Source organism: Pocillopora damicornis, chromosome 7 (genome assembly GCF_964200805.1).
Source record: "Pocillopora damicornis chromosome 7, jaPocDami1.2, whole genome shotgun sequence".
NCBI classification, from domain to species: Eukaryota; Metazoa; Cnidaria; class Anthozoa; order Scleractinia; family Pocilloporidae; genus Pocillopora; species Pocillopora damicornis.
This window is the reverse complement of record NC_142676.1, coordinates 19,206,355-19,219,265: the sequence shown is the minus strand read 5'-3', so window position 1 is coordinate 19,219,265 and position 12,911 is coordinate 19,206,355. Positions and strand designations below refer to the sequence as shown.

Below are 12,911 nucleotides of genomic sequence, written 5' to 3'. Positions count from 1 at the left end.
GATGAATATGATGAATCAAATTAGATTTAAAATCAATTTCACTTTCGTCACTTATAAACTTAATGGGATAAAGTGAGATTTGTAGACATTTTCAGGAGAATTTCCCGATAGATTGTCGGGCCATTTTTCGGAATTTCTGTATCTAAGCCTACTTCTACGGCATCATTTGTTTCATGGCTTCTGCAGGAGCCCATTAATGGGATTCCGGTCTAAGGTCATCTCTTTCAGAACGCTTTCTGGAGTGCCTGCATAACACAATCCCTCTTCCAGTCGTTATGTATCTTTTCCAGGCCAGATTGGAAGCGCGCGTGAGAAAAGGGAAAATTTTTTTTTTCATTTTCATGATGAATGCTAAGGCCTTCTTTTCAAAGTTTGGTGGTTTTGAACTCCTGAAGGTGTGTTTCATGGGCTCCTGCCCTAGACTAATTAAGAACGAGCTTCCACATTAGCCAGTGGCGGATCCAGACCTTGAGCTGAGGGGGGGGGGCCTGTTTTTGTCGCTTGCCTTGCCGGCTTTTCTTCCTTCTACGATTATTATTATATTTTTTTACTTAAAATAAGGGGGGGGGGGGGCGGGAGCGGGCCCTCTGGGCCCCTCTCCTTGACCCGCCACTGATACCTAACTTATTTTTTCATTGTTCGAGGCTATATTGAGCTCTTCGAATGTTCTTCAAGGGTCAGCGGATTGTTTCGTCTTGTTCCCTACGAAAAGAAATCCCTGTCTAGCATTCAACGAACTCTCATTGGCGTGTTGTATGAAGAGTTGAAAGAAGCAAGAGAAATATTCTTTTCTTCAAGAATGAACACAGCTATGATAGACTGTAACAAAAACGACATCAAATCATCCATTGCAGCTTCTACTTCTTCAACGATATGCCTTGGTGCCGATCTGAAACAGTTGCAGTAGAGGAGGACAACGACGAAAGATCCATCCGCGAGGAACAAAGCAGAAGCCGTGAAACCAATGATGCCGTAGAAGTAGGCCTAGATACAGAAATTCCGAAAAATGGCCCGACAATCTATCGGAGAATTCTCCTGAAAATGTCTGCAAATCTCATTTTTATCTCAAAAACCTCGAAATTTTTTGTAAAAGTCCTGATCTGTTTCGAAACTTATTTTAAAATAATAACATAATTTGCATGAAATGCGAGATTCCTGTGGTGAAACTGCATGGAAGCACCTTCAAACTGATTCAAAATGATCGGTTCGTCTCCTAACATGTATCTCTCAAACAAATGATAACGACAATAAACAGCTAGTAGAGTAAGTTCTACAAACCACGTAAATTTGTTTTTATGCTATCGGCTGTATTTTTCTAGACATTATCGTCTAAGAATCCCTAAATGTTCCAAAATCATCGAATTTTCTGAAAATTCTGTTTGACTTTGAAAATCCTGAAAAAAGTCCGGATTTTGTTACTAGCCGTACTAAAAGAATCTTCTGGATATCATTTTTCTTCCCTATTTGTCAACGGGACTAACAGCTTTTCTTCGCAAGGAAAGAAGAGAGTCTTGTTGTCTGTATTTAGTCTCTCAAGCGTTGAATTTTTGTCAGTTTTTGATAACCGCCAATTCACAGATAGTTCTTCAAAAACCGTATTTTCACAGAGGCCCGATTAGTTTTAGTGGCTGCTCCGCAGAACAAAACAAACCACGTACAGCTAGATACTGAATTAAAAGATCCTCACTCGATAAAACTTACCAATTAGGATAAATGAAATCTCCTTTATAGGCCAGTTTATCGTCCCTGACAAATGTGCATTCTTCGTTCTGGATGGCGTGATCCTTTTCCAGGATGGTAAGCTTTCGTCACGGTAAACAAAATTAATCCGGCTTCAACAGTTAACTTCCTTTCTTTGTGATACAAAAATAACACATTTTTACGGTTACCGTTTGTAACGACTAATTGTCAAAATTTGCCGGTCAATTTTTACGCCTAAAAGCCTTAATTTTTGACTGTTTTACGGCTATAGGTTAACCCCATTGAGACCCTCAAGGCAAAATTTCTTGCTTTTCAGTTCATCTGTTTAGTATGGATGAATAAGATAGATAAAACGAACGCGAGCGATTATCCCTCTCGAAACGTTTCCTATACCGTTCCTCTTGGAATTAAAATTCTCGAGTCAATCTCGAAGGACAAACCGCCCGGTTCGTGTGAATTGTAAAGATATTAAGATACGTTACGGTGATCAACCTTGAGCTACAATTAAATAAACCCAGGCTCTTATGAAGAGGCCCTCGGGCTGAGTTATAGGAATATCAAGCGGACTGCAACTGCGGTTGCAAATAGAGCGCTGAAGAAAAAAAGATTTCAAGAGAAGAATTATGGCTCTACACGTACCTTTCACAACTGAGGGGGCATTGGGGCTTATTAGAAACCGCAAAACCGCAGAAAAAAATCATCCAAACCCGAAAAACCAAAAAAAATACAGTTGTAACAAGTGGAGCATACAGAGTAAACTATACTAATTTCATTACAGAATTTATGAATGCCATGGACTTGGCATTCGTATCTTCTAGTATCTGCTTCAATTAACAGCTGCACTCTTGAGGACCTCGATCGTGGCCTCTGCGGACTCAGCAGCTGGTAATGGAGCCTAGTTAAATTAAGGAAATTTACACAAAATTCCTCTATAGGTTTGCAATTTTGCAGTCGCATATATAGCTCCGGAAAGTTTAATCGAAAATCCCTAATCTAACATCTCATAACATCTAATCTAATTTGCGAATTAAGGCCTGAAAGTTTGGAAATTCTATTGGAATGTTGAATCAGTCACGTGTGGCCTGTAACTTGGTCACCAACTTCGAGGTAGCGTTGATGAAGAAACTCTGGCATGTTCCGCGATGAACAAATTTCCCAGGAAAATTACTAGTCGAAGCGTTTGCGCTCAGCATGCGGCTGGCGCAAAAGATCGCCAGGCGAGAGAAGCTGGTCCCTTTCCCCCCACCTTGGGGGAGGGGGAGGGGGAGGGTACGGCTACACGTAGGCTACCTAGGGTTCCCTGCGATATTTCAATTGGTTCGTCACGCATTCCTCTCGATAACATTTGCGTTAAGCGGCAGCGGTGGCGCGTAATTGCCACTCAAATCGATGAGAAACCGGAACCCAAATCGGTCAAATAGGAAAAACCGAAAACCGTATCGAATATCAAATCCGGAAACCCATTGGTATTTTTGGCGAAAACCGAAAACCAAATGCCGGAAAACGGAATATCTGCAAACCGCAATGAACACCAAAACCGAAAAACCGAAGTTTTTTAGCACAAAAACCGATCTAAAAAAATAACCAAAACCACAAAACCGAAAATCCCAATGCCTCCTCACAACTTGGCACATTTCGTAGCCGCTCCATCCAACACAACGTTGTAAATCACCAAGTGACGCATAGGTAAACAGGATATATGTCTAATGTAACAGGAAACTTGATTCGAACAATTGTCTTCTCTGCATGCCTGCAAGCGCAAATATGCTTGGAAGGTTCAAGCTGTCAAGTGGAGATGGAGAGGCAACTGTTGTAAATTTTTCCTCTTGTATCGATTAAGCCTGGTTTTCCACTAGCGACGCAAGCACAAGTGTAAGCCGGTACAAACACCGGCAAGCTTTAGGTGAATATGCCAAGTGAAAACGGAAGTCGACAAGCACAAGCATTAGCACAAGAAAAAGGAGAAATTTGAATCTTTATGACTGGGTGCGTGCTTCCGTTCGTGCTTGCGTTGAGGCTGTTTACACAGTGAAATAAGAGTTTTGTCGCTTGCGTCTTTAGTGAAAATCAGGCTAAAGCAGCAGAAACCATTCCAACAGTGAAACTAGGGTCTGTTAACTGCTTTATTTTAATAATTTAATCTCAAACAGAAATAGAACTACAACATAAGAACGCATGTAACTCGCCGGAAATACTTGGCGAGTGTCAGGCGACCTAACGTAAACTTTGGTTGAATGACAGCGAGGGAAGCTTGATTTTATCAAACCTACGATAAATTTCTCTGTTTCAGACGTCCTAAATACTTTTTTTGTTTCTCAAATAGGTAAATCAAAATCATAGACAACATTCTACTGTGAGATAATATCTCGTAGTAATCACCTTCTTGTCTAATTCGAAGCTTAAACATCTTTCTGTATGCATCAAGTTCTTTCTGTTTATCTCAGTTCTCGCTAAACCACTGCACTTGCAGGATCTTCTGCCGGACCATGTTTTTCTGTAGTTAGAGTCTCTCCATCATCACGGCGTGGAGGTGATCGGCGACAAACGAGGGCAAAGAGATAATAAATCGCCTCACAGAAGAACAAACTAGCAGCTATGAAGCCACAAATGCCTGATGCAATCATTACATCCCCTCCCTTATACTTGTTGCCATCATGGTACACAATTCCCGAGCCAACGAATAAGGTTACCGAGAGAAGAAAACATCCGATCATTCCAAGCAGTGGTAGCACCTTCTCGAAGCATCGTAAGCTTCTGATAATGATATGCAGGAACACCAAGATGCACGCGCACGTGGCTACGCCGACTTGATATTTGTATTCCATCTTGGCGCGATAGTACGCAAAGCTACGCGTGAGAACAGCCGCTAAGAAAGTCGCTACCGTCTCGATGAGTTTCACCCATCCTTCCACCGTGATCACTATCCACGCACAATTGCAACATCCTTGTGAATTCCTTAACTCTTCCCCGTCCGCCATAGTTGTTGTCTATATATTGAGGATGGTAGGGTGGGTAGGGAAAGCGTACTCCGACATCCGTCAGAAGGAGGTCATCTCGGGTAGATTTCCGATTACGAAATCCGAGCTCGCCCGATGTTGTCTTCGTGATGAAGGCCCTATTTAGCATATTAGACCCGCAAAACAGAGTAGAAACGAACACGTGCTTCGTTTTCGCTCATGACTTCGTATTAGCGTTAAGATATTTGCATTTTTTCCGTTGCTTACCCATATTACAGACTCCCAAAAATTTTTGCGATGCCTCCTTTTCACGGATGGCCGATTACAACTGCAACATAGTGACACCTCCACGAAATCTGTCAAAAGGAGGATGTTACAACACCAGAGGTCATCTCGGGTAGATTTCTGATGACGAAATCCGAGCTTTGTTGTCACGAAGGCCCTATTTCGCATTTTAGAGCCGCAAAATAGAGTAGAAAGGAACACTTACTTCGTTTTCGCTCATGACTTTGTATTAGCGTTAAGATATTTGCATTTTTTCCGTTGCTAACCTATATGACAGATTCCACAAAATACATTTGACGCCTCCTTTTCACGGATGGTCGATCACAACTACAACGTAATGACATCTTCACGAAATCTGTCAAAAGGAGGATTTTAAAACACCGGAAATCTTCTGGATTTCTGATGAAATAAATTTAACGCAGTTACGTTCAGAGTTTAAGCGATATATTGTTATTTCTATTATGGTAATTGATTAAAAAATTGTACATTACCTCGATTGGACGGAGATTAAGTTTGAATATAATGTAGCAAGCGATATTACTTTTGTCGACAAGGATAATCCGTGACTTGTCTTACCTATTACATTTTCTCTATCTGCGTTGTGCATTGAAAATCATTGAAAACATTCTACGATAATATTTTTTAAAATATTTAGATGAGGATTTTCAATTCTTAACGCAAGAGCGTACTTTGGGAAAGATCTACAAGAAACAGTTTCTCATGAATACATATTAAAAATTCTTGTAGCTGACTTCTACATAGATAAAAATTACTACATAGATATATTTCACTTCGACGATTATCTTAATAAACAATTAACGGGAAGTTCTGCGAATCAGTTTTTTTTTTTAGTTTTGACAGATTTCGTGGAGGTGTCACTATGTTGTAGTTGTAATCGGCCATCCGTGAAAAGGAGGCATCGCAGAAATTTTGTGGAGTTTGTAATAAAGGTAAGCAACGAAAAAAAAAAAGCAAATATCTTACGGCTAATACGAAGTCATGAGCGAAAACGAAGCACGTGTTCGTTTCTACTCTGTTTTGCGGGTCTAATATGCTAAATAGGGCCTTCATCACGAAGACAACATCGGGCGAGCTCGGATTTCGTAATCGGAAATCTACCCGAGATGACCTCCTTCTGACGGATGTCGGAGTACGCTTTCCGGTGGGTAGTAGAAAGTTTGTTATATGGGGTGGGCTACGTCAGCTTCTCGATAAACATCCGCTGTTCAGAGAGGAGCCCGTGCTCCTCAAAAACAAAACAAAAAAAACAAAAAAAACAAAAAAAAAAATGACGGTTCCACGCAAAGATTTGCGGTGTTGTTGGCTCCCCAGATCCCACCAACCATCGGAATGAAAATATGACAAGATCGTCACTTATGCACACTTTCAGGAGTTCAAAACCTCCCTGGCAAACTTTGAAAAGAAAGCCTTAGCATTCATCGTGAAAAGGAAAAAAATATCTTCCCTTTCCTCACCTTGAGCTAAGGGGGAGGGGGGGCCTGGTTTTTTGTCGCTTTCCCTGCAGGCTTCTCTTCCTTCTGCGGTTTCTTTTCTTTTTTTTTTAACCAAAATAAGGAGGGGGGGGGGGAGACTGGGCCCCCTGGCCCCTCACCGAGACCCGCCACTGTTAGCTAACTCTATTTTCATCATTTGCTGCTATATTGAGTTCTTCGAATATTCTTCAAGGGTCAGGGGATAGTTCCGTTTTGTTCCCTACGGCAAGAAATCCCTGTCTAGAATTCAAAGAACTCTCATTAGCGTGTTGTATGAAGAGCTGAAACAAGCAAGAGAGATATTATTCTCTTCAGGGATGAACACAGCTATCATAGACCTTAACAAACAAAGTTATCATCAAATCATCCATTTCAGCTTCTACTTCTTCAGCGATATGCCTTGGTGCCGATCTAAAACAATAGCAGTAGAGGAGGAGGACGACGGAAAAATCCTTCCGTAAGGAACAAAGCAGAAGCCATGAAACCACTGATGCCGGATTCTATCAATGCGTCCCAGCCATGTTTTTATCCTTTCGCGTACTCTATTCTTGAAAAAACGACTAAAGATTGTTTCGTTAAAGATGAATGAGAATCACATGATTTTATTGTCCTTTTGCCAGATCGAATGAATACAATATCATCTTAATATACAACAGTCAAATTATACGATTTGTGGTGGATCAGTTAATCGGCAGTACTTTCTACGCGGAACAAAGATAATACGGCAAGAATATCTTCGACATGATGTGTAGGAAAACGAAGATGAACGCAGGGGTGGCCTCGAATATCAGGTATCCGTATTCAGGTTTGAAGCTATCGGAAAAGCTCAACATAACAACAAACGTCACGAAAGTCGTGACAGCCTCTGCAAGCTTCGGCTATCTAACGTAGTGGCGATCCACTGACAATAACAACATCTTCGAGTTTCGTGGTCTGGTCTAACAGCTGTAGGAGCATTTTGGCACCGCTTTCTCTTAAAGTGGCTCTTCCTGATCCGGGGATGGAGGAAATAAGATAGACGACGATTAAATACAGTACTGGTCCAAAACTAACCAAGATCATCTCCTTTTTGGTAACAGTTTTGAATCTGATTGGTTGAGAAAGTGGTGCGAGTTCTCTGGACCAATTACATTCAATTATAACTGCCTTCTGAAGTAGTATTTAGAAACAGCAGGCAGAAATATGTTCTCAAACGACGAAAAGGGAACATTCAATATCGCTGCTTTAGTCAACCCCGGCCCAGAGGAACGATGTTCCTATCCAAATCTTCTCCCCCTCAAAAGGAAACAAAACGGAATTTCTAACCAAAAAGAGTCTATGGTTCCCTGCTGAAATTTGTAGATCTGGAAAATAGCTCATCACACCTCTCCGTTTCCTGTTTTCACAAGTAGCAAAATTTTACGGTTTGATGGTCTTCCAGGACCTTATGGTTACATGGAGGTTCGCGTAGTGTAATTTTGCGAAATAATTATTTTAGCAGAAAAGCCCCTGTAGTCTGTTCGCCAAGAAAAAACAAGGAAGATTTTTCTCCCTTTTAAAGAAAATGTCGACCTTCATTTCATATTTTTACGTTTTGCAGGAACTGTTAAACGACAAATTTAACCCCAGGCCAACTCTTAGCACTATTTTCGGTTACGCTTTGTGATTCCGTATATGACATACGAACTGTTTTAATTAATCAAGAGCTTGCATGACATTACAAGTATTTTACTAACAGAACTTTGGCACTCCGTTCGCTTTGTTACTGGTTTCTACACCTTTACCTTTGGTTTGACCCTCTCCTGGTGATTCGTACACTACACATGGCAGATCAGGGCGAGGCAGGTCAAGAAGTAACCACGCGAAAGTGTAGCTGCGGTTGTTGTGATCCTCTGTGGATTGTGACAACGAAGGAAGGATGGCTAAAACTTGTCGAAGCCATCTTGACTTTCTTGACGTTTGTCATTGTTTCTAGTTTTCCCGGTAGCTTCAGAGCTGAATACGAGTTCTTGATCTTTGTTGCTACCACCGCCTGGATCTTTGTGATGCTGCACATCCTCCTAAGAATCACTCATATCTTTGAGAAGCTCCCGCCTGTTCTCACGCAGCCACTCCTTGGAATGATCGCTTGTTTCTTCGCTGCTTTGGCCTTGGTCATCGGTTCTGGCGTTGTCTACGCCAAAGGGAAAGATTACAACATCGGTGAATTAAAAGCTTCAGGGATCTGCGGTTTCCTATCTGCATTGCTCTTCTTTTGCGAGGGTGTTTATTTCGTCTTTCGTTACCGCCGAGCGCCAAAACATCGTGCACAAGAGAAACCAGTTGAAGATATCGAGGCTGACGATTTTATACAGCCCGCCAAGCCAGCCTACTGAGCTGATTCACGCGAAGTTATACAGGTGTGTAGAAATTATACACATCTGTAATTGTGTATATATTAAAAATTATGTAACAGTTAAAGCACTGTTCATGTTTCCATAGGTTTTGGTTATGGGTAGCATTGATTTACAACGATTTAATTGGATTTAAAATTTTTGAAGTAGGTAATCGCGTTTTTCAAAATAGTAAAATCTGGGTTAAGATGAAATTTTTTGGGGTCCTCTTTTGAAGAGGGTCGTAGAAAAAATGTATTTATTGAATATTTTACATTGAAGGCGAGGGACATGAATGATGTAGTAAGCAGTAATCATTCACAGAGTTTTTCTGTGTAACTCTCAATTAGATTGATTAGGAATAGAATTTTAAATCTGCTGCCAATCATGTGTTAGATGCTTAGCTTCAAAACTTCTATCTCATGGCAGGTCACTGCTTTATTCCAAGCTGAAAAAAAAAATTGATACACTGCTGCATTGATGGATACATTTAGTAAAACTGTAAAGGAAAAAGAACTCATTCTAATTTGTTTGAGGGACAAAACATTCAAGTCAAAAATCTTAAAGCATGCTTCCGGGAAATCTTTGGAATTCTTGTAAATATAGCTGTGGATATCCTTTTGGTTTGTTGGACATGAACAGGTTTACAAAGAAAAATCTTGGTCCTTTTAAGGGAAAATTGTCTCAACATTGACTCAGATAAATTTGCCAGGTATACAGTGCACTAGTTAATTAATTAAGTAAGTAACTTTATTTCAATTGGGGTTGCTAATATGCACAGAAAAGAATGAGAAAATAACAAACAACAAAAAAATAGTTCAATTGTTTGTTCAGTTATTTGGGTTTTGGGCACAACACGTGTGACTTGTCTCTTGGGGCCAGAGTTCAAGTCCTTTGCTAATTTGATCACCTTTTTCTGTATCCTTGTAAAGTTGTCTCCAGAGGGGGTAGCTACTTCCCATACATTCTCTTAAATGAAATCGAAATGATGTTCTAACAACTTGCAAAGCAGTCTCACTGGAAATTGTCAGGGGATAGCTCCATTGCAGACAAGCCCTAAATAGTATCAGGGAAAAACATAGTGGCTAACTGAGGAAGTAGCTAAGTTGCCTGGCAGGTAATTTTTTTAAGGATCCGAAGATGCTTTCTGTTTTGTAACAAACATCAGACTTGAATCAATACTTGAAAAGGTTAATACTTTTGGTTAGGTTGATTTCTGCAGTGAGAGTTTAGGTAGGTCTTTGCATTGTAACACTTGCAAAACTTAGTCAGGGCGTGAAATTGCGCTTAATACAGGCGCCAATGCGACTACATTTTTCACTTTGGCGACCAAATCCTGAAAGTTAGTCGCCAAATTGGCGACTACAACGTTTCATCATAACCTTACTTTTAAATAAATTTGCAAAGATAAATCCGCGGCAAACTTCCTCGTTAAGTTTGTTTCCAAAACGTAGCACATGCATCTCGATCGATAACTAGACGCCATCTTGGATTTAGATGAGCCTGAACGTTATATATCATACATCCTAGTGTCCACTTTGTAGCACCTTAAAGATCTTTTCCCTAACTTAATTTTGGAGGGTCTATCTAGAACGCTGACAGCGTAAAGAAAGATTTTGTTTGTCTTTGTTTTGAAAATGGCGACCAACTTTTTTTGAATTGGCTACCTCTTTGAAGAATTTAGGAGCCAAGTGGCTATCAGAAAAAAAAGTTAATTTCACGCCCTGGTTTAGGTAGGTCTTTGCATTGTAACACTTGCAAAACTTAGTTAGTAAAAAAAGGATTTTCTTTATGCAGAAACAGAGTACCTTACTCAAATGTTTTTATTTTTCAGAATAATGATTATAATTGTAAAGTGCTTTGAGCTCAAAGAAAGGGCACTATATAAATCATTGTATTATTATTATTATTATTATTATTATTATTATTACCTTTTTGAAATAATGTCAGTGAAATGCTTTGCTGACCAGAGAGTACAATTGGCAAAACTTAAGTTTTGCTGATCTTGTCACTCCAAAATTTCCGTGTAGATGCATTTACAAGATGTGCTCAAAACATTCTGTGGGTACTATTTTCTGCTTTTCTGGAGCAGTGTAGCTCAGTCTGCTTTCAGGTTAGCATGGTTTCATGTTTTCTGTTATTCAGGTAAGTGGCAGAGTATAATTCAGTTACAACTTGAAACCAAACATGTGAAAAGAGGAATGGGGTGTTTTTTACTTGTTTGAAAGTCAGGCCATGGTCGTAATGCCAACTTTGAGCCATGTTGTACATCATCAATAATGTGGTGGAAACTCTCCTTGAATAAGAATGGAAGAATGGCAGCAACTGAGTCTTTTCCATGCTTGAATTTCTGACCTGAGGTGGGATTTGATTTTTAAGGTTCCCTGCAAATTCAAATAGGCTTTGCAAAAGAAAAATCAACAAACAGGCAAAAGAAAGGAGCTATCCATGATAAACAATTTTAATATGATAAAATTTTCACACTGTGGTAAGAAAACATCAGTAGGAGTTATTCAAAAAAAATTTTGCATGTAAAGGATTCAAGCAGTGCATGTCTTAGGGAGCTGGATGACAAGCCTAAGAATTGACTGCTTTACGTGTTACGGGATCAAAATTTCTTTGTCCCAGACCTTGTGGCTTCCCTCCCCTCCAGTTGGTCTCCCTTTTTTAGTTTCTGTTAACTTTGGAAAGCTCATTTGTGTTTGTGGCCATTAAAAGTTGTTCACGTTGCTTGTTTGGTCTCTTTCAGGTATAGGAGCACTCTGAAGACAGCTGTTTATTTGAATAGGAATTTTTAAGCTGTACACTGGTATATTATTTTTCATCAAGAAAGTAGTGATGTGTTGTCATGTTACACAAATGTTTACAGTTTGAAACTGTGTGCACTTGCTATTAGTTTTTTTTCAAGAGGTTCAGCTGCAGATCATAAGTAACTGATAACCTTTCCCATTTGTGGCCAAGGCAGAATTTGCCTTTCCAGTATTGATACAATGTCAAGCAGACCAGTGAAATAAATAAATAACAGTATCAATTAGTGGCTTATTAATTTATCCAGTACCAAATTATCTTATCAAAATTATAAGAATAGTGTTAAAGACAGTAAGGAGAACTACTAATAAGATAATAAATGAGTGGTTATAGGAAAAAAGAGAGACTATCTTAAGTTTATAGATTTGGTAGTGGACAGTCATTATAGTCTCACAAAGACGAAGTGTTCACCTAGCATAGCAGTCTTGAAAAATGTAATTTGAATAAATTTTTAAGATAAAGTTGTTTTTAAGAAGGTTTCCAAGGGCTCCAAGCTTAACTCTTTTCAGAGTCACCATTTGGAGACATAAACTGTTAAAGAAGTGGTTGCTAGAAATAAATTTGTTGTCACCAACCAAATAAATTAAAATGGAAAAAACATCTTGTGTGTGCAGTGTTACATTATATTTTATGCAAGTATCTATTTATCTCACTTAAACTTTACATTATAAATGCCAAATGATAATCTTTGAATATTGTAATTAATAAATAATTACAGCTTGGTACTTAGCAGCCAAGTACAAGATGCAGAATTGGTAGCTTTATCTGTACCATCAGAGTGTGTATTGCCTTTGCTCTAAGATGAAATTCTGTGTAGTAACCAGAGGTTTATGTATGCACTGATGTATTGAAAGTAATGAAGCATTTTTCAATTAATTAAATCCCTAACCAAGGTAAATCATACACTACACACAGTCTCACATGCAAGCTTCCTGTGATCACTTGAGATCTTAAAATTTCAATGTCACTCAAATAAGGTCTTAATAGGTACAAAGCTTTGATGCCCATGAGTGACTAGCATCTAATTTCCTCTTGCAATATCATCCTTGAATCACATGTCAAGGTCATGAGAATAAATGAAATGATCAGAAACCAAAGAAGTTCTTGATTATGAAACAAATTCTCCTTGTCAGCCCCTCAGGAAATAGTATGTAGAGTAAACATACTGATTTTAGAGTGTTAAAGGTTCACCTCGTATCAGCCCTTGTCGCTTTTTTCGCTGACAAAAACTTAACGCTTCCTTCCGAAAGCATCACTTCCCGACCGTACTTCGTATAGCAGGTAATTTAGTGTTAACAACTGGGTTGAAAACGTAA

General features: G+C 39.3%; 2 protein-coding genes across 2 annotated transcripts; one reads left to right on the top strand and one right to left on the bottom strand.

The window, feature by feature from the left end:
- Positions 1–3,806: 3,806 nt before the first annotated feature.
- LOC113670975 (uncharacterized) lies at positions 3,807–5,194 on the bottom strand. Its single transcript, XM_027187187.2, has one exon. It carries the CDS (start codon positions 4,677–4,679, stop codon positions 4,152–4,154), a length of 528 nt encoding a protein of 175 aa, XP_027042988.2. The 5' UTR covers positions 4,680–5,194; the 3' UTR covers positions 3,807–4,151.
- Positions 5,195–6,578: 1,384 nt separating this feature from the next.
- On the top strand, positions 6,579–12,195 carry LOC113670961 (uncharacterized). Its single transcript, XM_089211783.1, has 2 exons — positions 6,579–8,814; positions 11,537–12,195. Exon 1 carries the CDS (start codon positions 8,239–8,241, stop codon positions 8,788–8,790), a length of 552 nt encoding a protein of 183 aa, XP_089067909.1. The 5' UTR covers positions 6,579–8,238; the 3' UTR covers positions 8,791–8,814; positions 11,537–12,195.
- The last annotated feature ends 716 nt before the right edge of the window (positions 12,196–12,911 follow it).

What these genes read in the sequence shown, in the direction of transcription:
- LOC113670961 (XM_089211783.1), top strand. Translation starts at nt 8,239, where the DNA reads ATGGCAGATCAGGGCGAGGCAGGTCAAGAAGTAACCACGCGAAAGTGT.
- LOC113670975 (XM_027187187.2), bottom strand. Translation starts at nt 4,679, where the DNA reads ATGGCGGACGGGGAAGAGTTAAGGAATTCACAAGGATGTTGCAATTGT.